The sequence below is a fragment of the Poecilia reticulata genome, linkage group LG5, assembly GCF_000633615.1.
Source record: "Poecilia reticulata strain Guanapo linkage group LG5, Guppy_female_1.0+MT, whole genome shotgun sequence".
In the NCBI taxonomy this organism is placed as follows: domain Eukaryota; kingdom Metazoa; phylum Chordata; class Actinopteri; order Cyprinodontiformes; family Poeciliidae; genus Poecilia; species Poecilia reticulata.
This window is the reverse complement of record NC_024335.1, coordinates 9,802,650-9,812,469: the sequence shown is the minus strand read 5'-3', so window position 1 is coordinate 9,812,469 and position 9,820 is coordinate 9,802,650. Positions and strand designations below refer to the sequence as shown.

Here is a 9,820-nt window from a genome sequence, read left to right as displayed (position 1 = left end):
TAAAGGTCACTGCAGGGTAAAGGTCACTGCAGGGTGAAGGTTATTGCAAAGTTAAGGTCACCGCAGGGTAAAGGTCACTGCAGGGTAAAGGTCACTGCCACCAGGGTGATAATAATTTGGGTTTTTCTTTATTGTTTAGTTTTATTTCCCTGCTTGTATAACTCAGTTATTTATAGAGTGTTTGCTAGTTTTTAGTCATTATTATTAGTTAAACATTTCTTAGTTTTGATTTTTTTTTAAATTAGTTATAACAGCAGTTTTAGTTTTTCCAAACTTTTGTTAGTTTTCAGGTGCAGAATTCATAAAGACCAAAGTATTGTACATATGTTTATATCGAATGGATAATTAATACTCAACAGAAGACTCCAGTTTTCTGTGCATCAGATGAAAAGCGACAAGCAGTTTGTTGTTTCAGTAAAGGAGTGAGTAACAGAAGGACGTCCAGATGAGGACAGATGCTTCATCCAGCTGTGAAGCCTCCATGAGACAACATGAAGCTCCAGCTGACCCCCGGGGTCTCGGTCAGGAGGATCTAAAGCTGGTGGGTTTAGTGAGTTTAGTGAAATAACTCCAGGGACCACACACACCTCCGCTCAGCACTCAGCCGGCGGGCCACGGGCCAGGGACAGCGAGCTGCTTAATGTCAGCAGAATATGGAGAGAATGACGGAAAATCATTTGAACATTGTGTGGTTGTGAGGACCAACGCTGTTATACTTAACTAAAACAAAAAAAAACATTTTCCTAATCGTTTCTGGTGACAGAAAAGGCAGAAAGACTCCTGACTGCGGCGCATCAGATCATTGAGTCCCAACCAGCATTAACAAACAACAAAAACTGAAATTAGGAAAACATTTTCGTTAACTGAATAAATAAAAATGGTAATTAATGGGGGAAAGGAAACTAAGTGGAACTACATTGTGTTAATAATACAAACTAAAGCATACTAAAATTATAGATATTATATTGTTTGTTTTCATGTTTCTGAATCTATTTATCAACCTTTTGAACTGATGTGAAGTTACAACACTAGCAGTTTACGTCAGCTACAGCACTCCATACTCCTGGCGGCACAAAACGGCGACAGCAATAGTTGGAAGAAAACGCCAGAGTCCAGAGTTTGCTGTTCAGCAATAATTAATTAAATTTTTTGAAAATGGTGTCTTTCGAGTATTCATAACCCGATCAATGTAGACATAAGCACAATACTTTGACCTTTTGAATTCTGCACCTAAAAACTAAAACTGCTACTATTGCTAATAAAGAACAAACAAAAACTAAACATTTAACAAATAAAAACTAATAAACACACTCTAAAGTTAATTATTACAAAGTGAATTAAATTAAAAATAGCAACAAAATAAAACTAAGCCATAGTGAAAAAGCCAGAGGACAGGTGGGTGGTACCGGTCAGCCTGGCGGTGAACGGCTCTCTGGGACTGAAGGGACACTTTCCGCGTCCCGACTCGACGGCGTGGGACAACCTGAACCACGGCTCCTGCAGGACGGACACAGAACGATGGCGCACAAAGATGAGCTCCGGCTCCATTTGTTTCACATCACAGAAAAACAAGGACAATGAAAGTTTACAGAAAATAAAAATGAATTCAGTTTCTTTGCCAGTGATTTAAAAAATATATATTTTGCGGGTTCTCTTTTGTATTTCCTGTTAGTTTCTTTGTTGTGAGATTTTCCACATTTTTTGTGTTTTTATTGAATTTTCTTTTTGATCCCATTTAAGTTACATTGTTATTTTGCTAAATCTGCTCATTTCTGTAACTGTTAATTACTTTGTTTGCTATTTCATATATATTTGTTTGTAAAATGTTTATTTTACTAACACAATACTGTAAAAGTAAACAGAAAAAGTACTGTATATTTTTTATTGATTACAATATGAAGAATGAGTTCTGTACTATTTAAAGAATCCATCATTTCCAATATTTTTTAAAAATTACATTGACTTTATTGCTGTTTATTGACAATAACAGCATCAAGAAGGACTCAGCGTTATATAATTTTTTCAGTTTCCTTCATAATTTCTCAGAAACTCTTTAAAATTGACTCTCTCAGCACAGGTCAGGTTCTTTTTCGATTGTGACCCATATCCGATACGTATCCGATTCAAATGCGACCCAACGTTCAGGTCGCATTCATCCGAACTGAACGTCACTGATTCTCAACAAATCTCACTGTTCTACGCGCAAGCGGGAAGAAAAACAACAACTATGACGGACTATATGAGGATTAAGTTGTTAATATGGTGCTACGGTTGGACAACAACTTCAAATATGTGAGCTAAGCTACACCGTTAGCCTCCATGTTTACTTCCGCAAACACTGAGCTCTTCTTCTTCTTTTTATGGCGGTTGGCAGAACACTGAGAACAATGACGCTACGGCGCCCTCTACTGCGCATGCGGGACACTTTCAGGTAGTTTGCCCTTTCACACTGCACAACGCATACAGGTCGCATTTACTGGCAGTGTGAACGGCCCCGGAATTGCCAAAAAATCAGAATTGGGTCACTTCAGCCTGCAGTGTGAACGCACCACCTATCTCTGAGAACATAGCAGACGTTCAGTTAATCAATATGTAGTTTAAAGATAAATAACTGTGAATAATCAAGTGATTGGTACCTCGGGGTTCTGGCCGAGCTGCAGGTAAGAACACTGCGGATGGAAGGCGCCGGTGCCACAGACGTAAACATGAGTCTTATTGAAAGGCTGCAGCACACGGACAAAGTTGGCACAATCTCTCTGGAACACAAACAATACGAACATCCAGAATGTGTTTAACAGAAGTAGAAAAAAGTGGATTACAGCAGATTTCAGATTCTTAAATCCTAAAAAATATGATCAGCGTATGAGGAAAGAAATAAATAAACATTTTTATAATAATTTTTACCTCTAGGCTTTTGCCTGCCAGCCTGCAGTGCTCCACATGTTCTCGAGTTGCAGGCCAGTGGATCTGATGGGAAAATAAAGAAAATATCCAAATAATAAACTTAAATATGAAACAAATAAGGAATCAACCACTAATGGAAATACCTGCTAAATCGCTGAAATCTAATGACCAAATTTAAAGAGAAATAAGATAATTAGTAGAGGTTACCCAATTATAAATACTGATAATCTCCTGAAGATCTGCGGTTTAGTTAGGGATCAGGAAATTAGGAAAACAGAGAAACAGCAGAGATGAACTGCTAATGTAAATAATTATAATGAACTTCGAATCAAATTTAGCTAAATAATTTCAGAATGTTATAATGAAGCATCTGTTATGTGTTTTCTAAATACTACTTGTTCAACTGTTACATTATGATACAGAATTGTTTATAGGAATCTGTTACTGATTAACATCACAGATTAACAGCAAATGCTAATGCTGCTCATGCTAGCTGCAAATGATGGGATTAATTTAGTCTAACATATAAAACATGGCCAGAAAGTAACTGTTAGTTATTCATTCCTTCAGTATTATCTTCTAATATAATCTGTTTACAGTTTGTGAAAGAAGAGGGAAAACTTGATGCTAATGCTAAATGCTAACAATTACCCTAAAAACAGAAAATAAAAACAGAATTGTTCATAAACTATCTTAACTGTAATCATCCCTAAAATATTTTATTATTATATCGTTTCTGATAAGGTTAGGTTTCACTTAGCTTAAAATCTCAAAACAAATCCAGAACTGACTGCTAATGCTAACTAATTACATGTTGATAACCTGTAAACATATAATTATTAAGCAACTGTTATTGTCGCCTACTATTTACTCATCACCGTAGTTTCTCTTTGTCAAGTATTTAGATAATATTCATCATTTTTAATATTGTAAAGAGCCACAACCAAGAAATCTCTTTAATCCCGTTGGAGGCAGCGGGAAAACGATGAATAATAAACCAAATAAACCAGCAGTCCAGAGTTTTTTCACCGATAAAACTTTAAGTTGAGCTTTGCTGCATCCAAAAGAAATAATAATGAACTCCAAGCAGCTCTGATGGTTTAACGCCAAACGAGGCGTCCATCAGAAAGGCTTGAACCTCACCTTGTGGACGGGCTGGTCCAGGTTGTCGGGGTTCAGCAGGTAAATGTGGTCCTTCCCTCCAACCAGCAGCCATCCTCGGTCCTCGTCCAGCAGCAGGACCTGGTAGTCCCCGCCAACGCCGGCGCCCCAGTAGACCGCCGAGCCGTTCCTCACATCTGGAAGAGTCAGGAACATTCAGCGGTTTATTCACAGTGACATTCTTCACACATTCAGCCCTAAAACTGCAGGATAGAAAGGAGACAGTAGACGGTAGATAGTCGCTGGGTTTCCACAGGATGCTGAGTCTCTTGGACCTCAGATCTTAGTTTAAACTGGAACAACTGAAGCTATTTGGATCAAAGATAAAGATGTTATTAAGCACCATGTCTATCAACCAATCAGAGGAAAGAAGGCGGAGTTCAGAGACTCAGTAACATGGGCCTTCACTGTGCTTCACCACCTTGCCGTGCTCTATAATCTCCAACTCATCTTTTGTAAAATCAACTTTTTTGAGCTTTTCATCATGTTATGATGTTATTCCCTCATCAAAAACAAACATGGAGTTTTGCCTTGATTCTTTCATGCATGTTTGAGAAATCCTCTAATCCTATGGCAACCATTCAGCAAAACGTCTGGGTGGATCTAGCCCCACCTTAGAGCTGCAGCTCCTCCTCAGAGCTGCAGTTTCCAAGTTTCTGCCTCACAGAGCATTCCTCCCCCTCTCTGCTCCTTCAAACTAGCCAGATGCAATTAGCAAACACCTGGTGGAACTGCTGAGCTCAATATGCGAAATACTTCTCAGTGTAATGCTGGTAAAAACATTGTTTAAAAAGACAGGCCCAATTTAAATGTGTTAAATGAGGAAGTGAAATTTCTTTTAAGTCATATTTGACATATGTTATTTTTAGAACAGATGAAGGTAAAAAAGTGCTATAAACATATAATACTGCCCCTTTAAAATCAACTCTACAGGCGGCTGAAGCTGCCTTTTCTCACTCCGCCTCTGTGTTTTGGCCTCATTTTTCACAAATTAATTCCTCATACTGATCATCAGACGTATCTGAGTTTACCTCAGACCCAAGCCAGTCGGTCTAGTTCATTTTTCCACATAGCTGCAGCTTGAACCTGGCGGCTCCTATATTAATAAATCAACAGTAATGTAACCCAGCACTGCAGGTCAGGAGAAAACCACAGCACAGAGTTTCAGTAACTCTGTGCTGTGGTTGAATGGCTCATAACTAAAGTCAACATTCACGCTGCACATACACACTGATTGACCCCCGTTTCCCCTGGGGAGGCGGCGTTAAAGCAGGCAGAAAACAACCTGGAGAAGCAGAGCAAATTAACCCTGAAGCTCCAGCTTTACGATCTGTCGGCTCAGGCCTCCCGGAGCCGGAGGACCAACCGCTGCAGCGCCGCTGCCAACCTGACGACAATCCAAGCAGAAACAGCAGAGCTCAGGAATCAAAACCGTTTCGTAGCAGGAGGCGTCGACTGCCATCAGGCTCCCAATTATTTTTACATTTCATTCATTGGAAGTGAAGCATTTCTGGCCGACTGCAGGTTCCTCACAGCTGAGGCCAATTTATCGCTGAAACTTCATCCCTCAGCTATTTGATTAATTTATTCTCATGTAATGAGTAAAACTCTGGAGCCAAACTTTAAAAATGTGGACAGAAAACTGCTTTAGATCTGGAGAACTTTTATAGAAAAGCAGCAGCCGGAACCTTTCTATCCGTGCGTTTCTGGTACGCCCGTAAATCTGACGCACAAGCAACATCCGCTAACAGCAGCGATGGCAGACGAAGCCTCTTCTCTTGACTGGCGGCAGAGCTAGGCATGTGTCGTATTGTTTATCATTTATTGTAATACGTTACTTATAATAATTTAAAATTCTAATTAATTGTGTTTAAAATCCCCCAAAACTGTCCGTAATGTCAAGATTGTCCTCTTTCTCCACTGTTTGTTCAATAAAAGCAGCAGTAAACATTAATACATGTTAAAATATGATTAAATATAGTTACTTTCAGTGATACAAATCAAACTTCTCTATGTGTTTTTGAAGAGCAGTGTTAGTGTTTGTGTCGCTGAATCATGCAGTCAGAGCCATAAAGTTACATAAATAATCCTTAGTCACTTTTATTGATATCACAGTAATACCACAAACTATCATGAAAAACTTTAACTCCATCAATCTGATGGTTGAATAACCTAAATAACAGATTGAAAAATATAAATATCTTTGTTGTTGACCTCTTTTGTCTATTAATTCAGTAATAAATGGTTTTTGAATTGAAAATGCTGCTTATTTTGTTGCTATGTTGTTTTCGATTAATTACGATGAGACATCTGAATTGTTTCCACCACTAGTAAAAACATGACCATCAACATTTGGAGCCTATTGTTTAATTATTCTCAAAAGAAAAATTAAATCATGAGTTTTGTTCTGCTGATTTCTGCATCTCATCCTGTACACTTATAGTTTCTGACCATATAATTTTAACTTGAGTGAAAGCAGAAAATTTCTTGCAGCTGAATTTGCACGTCCATGTTTCTGCAGGTCAGCACCAAACAGGGCTGTCAGTGAGGAGAGTGGAGCGAAACGACCCCCCGCGGAGCATGCAGAGTACAACCGTCACTCATGCGCACGCACTGCGTGTTCAGGCTTTGAATGCAGCACGCCACATTTGCTGCACCGTCCAGAAAGAAATAAATCACAGCCGTGACGAGCTGACAGGTGACGGCAGAGACCCGGCTAGCCTGCCGGCCGCAGAGGAGAGACTGAGGAACTGCAGAAGAATGCAGTCAGATTTGTTTACACAGCCTTTATTTGGAGTCCTGTTAAGGAAAATAAGACATGATGGATGAAAACAGCTGCTGCGCCAGGCTCAGAAACTCAATCATTGACGAACAAGTCTAATCAGATTCTCAAGCCTCATTTGTCGGCTTTGCTTTGTGTCTTTATTGCACAAAACTTTTTTAGTTCAGGTGCTTCAAACCAATACTGGATGGTGCAACATGTACACCAGAGTGAAGTTGTCCCCCTGCACCATCACCTTTTTTTGTGATACATTTGTCTTACTATCATTTTAAAGATATTAATAAAAGTTTCCAGAGGTCATAAAAGATCAGCCAGCCCCGCCATCTTCTTCAAGTCAACCAAATCGACTACATTTCTGCAGCAAAAATTTTAATTTGTGCTACTTTTGCTTTGAAGACAATAATGAAAGTTTAAAGGTCAAAATGTTAACCAGCCCCACCACATTACCCAAATCTAACAAAACTGGTGTCAAACGTGCCTGCTGGCTTGTGCAGTAAATTTTCAACCACACACCCCACTCCTATTTACAAAAATCAAACTTGGTGGCAATCAGCTCAGCTATACATGTGCAGCAAAACATAGCTGCACAAACACAGCAGCTATGTTTTGATGCTATGTTTGTGCAGCAAGTGTTTTGCAGAAGATATAAAGAAGAAAATATCAATATCTTCTGTTTTGCTGTGAAGATACTGATGATGATCTCTGGAAACATTTATTAAGATTTTTAAAATTATAGCGGCACAATCAAAAGTTTTCGCTGCAAAGACATTTGACACCAATTTTGATTTGAAGGTGACGGGGGCAGAGGGTTGACTTCACTCAGATAACATGTTCTACTTTTATACAATCTCAGGATTCTAGGAAAGTAAGTTGTAAGATAATCAGAAAGTAACCTGCGAGTTTTTGCAATCAGATCTTATTCTGGTGGTTCAGGAGGAAATTCTCCAACAATTAAAATGTAACCTGTAGATTCTGTAAAGTATTCGAAATGTTATCAAAAAACTCTCTGCACGTTCTTGGAAAGCTAATCTGTAATATTACATAAAGTAACCAGAAAGTACCAAGGCAGTTTTAGAAAGTATCCTGTAACTAGCAAAAGCAGCTAAGCTAATGTAACTTTTATCTGCAAGCTAAGACAGACAAGTAGACAAATAATGAAAGTTTAAAGGTCATAACTACGTGTTTGTTACTACATGTAGTTACTCTGCCAGTCATTGATCCCGACAGCAGCCATTTTGTTGATAGATAATTCTCTTGCAGTGTCAATATACTTTCTTTTTGTTGATCTCGATGCCGTGGTTCATCTATGCTTTGCACTGCAGTTGCCTACCAAGATGGCGCGTATCACTTCCGGCTCAAACTTGTGGGAACTCATATCAGTTCAAGAACAAACCCTTTAGATTTTAGAGAAGTAACCTTTAAGTTTCTGGATAAATAGCAATAAGAAGGATAACCTACAAGTCCTCAGAAGTCACCACAATACAAACTGGTAGTTCTGGAAATCTTTCTACAAAAGTGACCACTATGTTCAATAAAAGTCTCCTCTTCTTCATTTAAAAGTCACGATGGAAGAACAAAGCTGCTAGAAATAAAATATAAGAAACTGGAGGAGGAGATTTAAGCCCAGGAAGTTATTTATGGAGCTTCTGCTTTTCTCTCCAATCCTCCAGGATCTCATCCATCAAGCAGCCATGATGGCAAATCGACCACAAAATGAAAAGTAAACACAGTGGGAGATATCAGACGGGAGGTGGAAAATGTGACACGAAACCCTGAAGAAGCAGCCAAGAGTTTACACCAGTCAGTGAAAATCTGTTATGCTTTGACTTCAGGTTTTCCAGGAGTTTTAGACGGAAAGATATAAAAACACACTGGCTTCACGCCGTTATGGCAACCAAACCTGCCTGCAGAACAACACTCCAGACAGCTGGTGTTAACAGAACTGTTTGACGAGGAGGAAGCTTCTGGGTCCAATCAGAACACTGGGATCACGGAGAGGCCCAAATACAGAAACCACATCCACAAGTTGTTCAATGAAAAGTACGGGACGTAACGTCTTCACTCCCATCTTCATCTGTCCATCCCTGCAGGTTCTGAATTATTGACTTTAAATCTCTGCTACAGTTTAATTTTCTGTTTCATTACGATAATATTATTATTATAATGGCTGCAGGCCAGATCAAAATGCTCTTGTTTCATGTATTGTTTTTGTACAGCAGCTAGCTGAGGACGTGGAGTATGCTAGCTGAGACACCCAGAGTGACGGCTAGCTGTGAGATTCATCTCCCGATTATCAGAACGCATCAACATGCTAAACACGCTACGATCACTTTCAACGCCGGTGGTCGAGGAATCAACCAGAGAGTCGATGGAAATGAAATCCAGGCATTTCTGACGGGCTGTAACCGAAGGCACCATGATAAAAAGAACCTGATTCCCCCTCCCCTCCGATCCTTCGAAGCTCTGCTTTGTTCAACTCAGGAAACGTCCTCAGTCTCATCCATCCTTCCTTCCTCCCTTCCTTCCCTAGATCCTTCATCTCTTCTATCAACTTCTTCTCACAACATTTTGCTCTTTCTTTCAAACTCTTTTCCTCTCAAACCTACAAACTGTAATCAGAGCAAGTTAAAGGTCAAGATTGACAGCATAATGGCATAGAGGACCAACGCTCACACACACACACACGCACACACACGCACGCACACGCACACACACACACACACACACACACACACACACACAGGTCACATTCCTGCCCTCTTCTTTCTGGATGTTTTGGGATGTGAATCAGCTTTGACAGATTTCCTGCAGAAACATGCAGCATGTTTTTATCTAACGATGCAAAAACACACCTCAGAGTGAGCTGCAGAGTGTGTGTGTGCGTGTGCATGTGTGCGTGTGTGTGTGCGTGCGTGCATGTGCGTGTGTGTGTGTGTGTGTGTGTGTGTGTGTGTGTGTGTGTGTGTGTGTGTG

The 9,820-nt window shown here is 39.7% G+C and overlaps 1 protein-coding gene across 2 annotated transcripts in view; it reads right to left on the bottom strand.

The window, feature by feature from the left end:
- Nucleotides 1-9,820, bottom strand: part of LOC103464644 (semaphorin-3D) — a 43,464-nt gene that overhangs the window by 15,677 nt on the left and 17,967 nt on the right. For both annotated transcript variants that reach the window (XM_008408876.2, XM_008408877.2), the window contains exons 3-6: nucleotides 4,048-4,202; nucleotides 2,905-2,967; nucleotides 2,637-2,756; nucleotides 1,407-1,497 (exon numbers count right to left, since the gene is read on the bottom strand). In XM_008408876.2, the coding sequence (XP_008407098.1) occupies nucleotides 1,407-1,497; nucleotides 2,637-2,756; nucleotides 2,905-2,967; nucleotides 4,048-4,202 (429 nt within the window). The remainder of the gene's footprint in view (nucleotides 1-1,406; nucleotides 1,498-2,636; nucleotides 2,757-2,904; nucleotides 2,968-4,047; nucleotides 4,203-9,820) is intronic.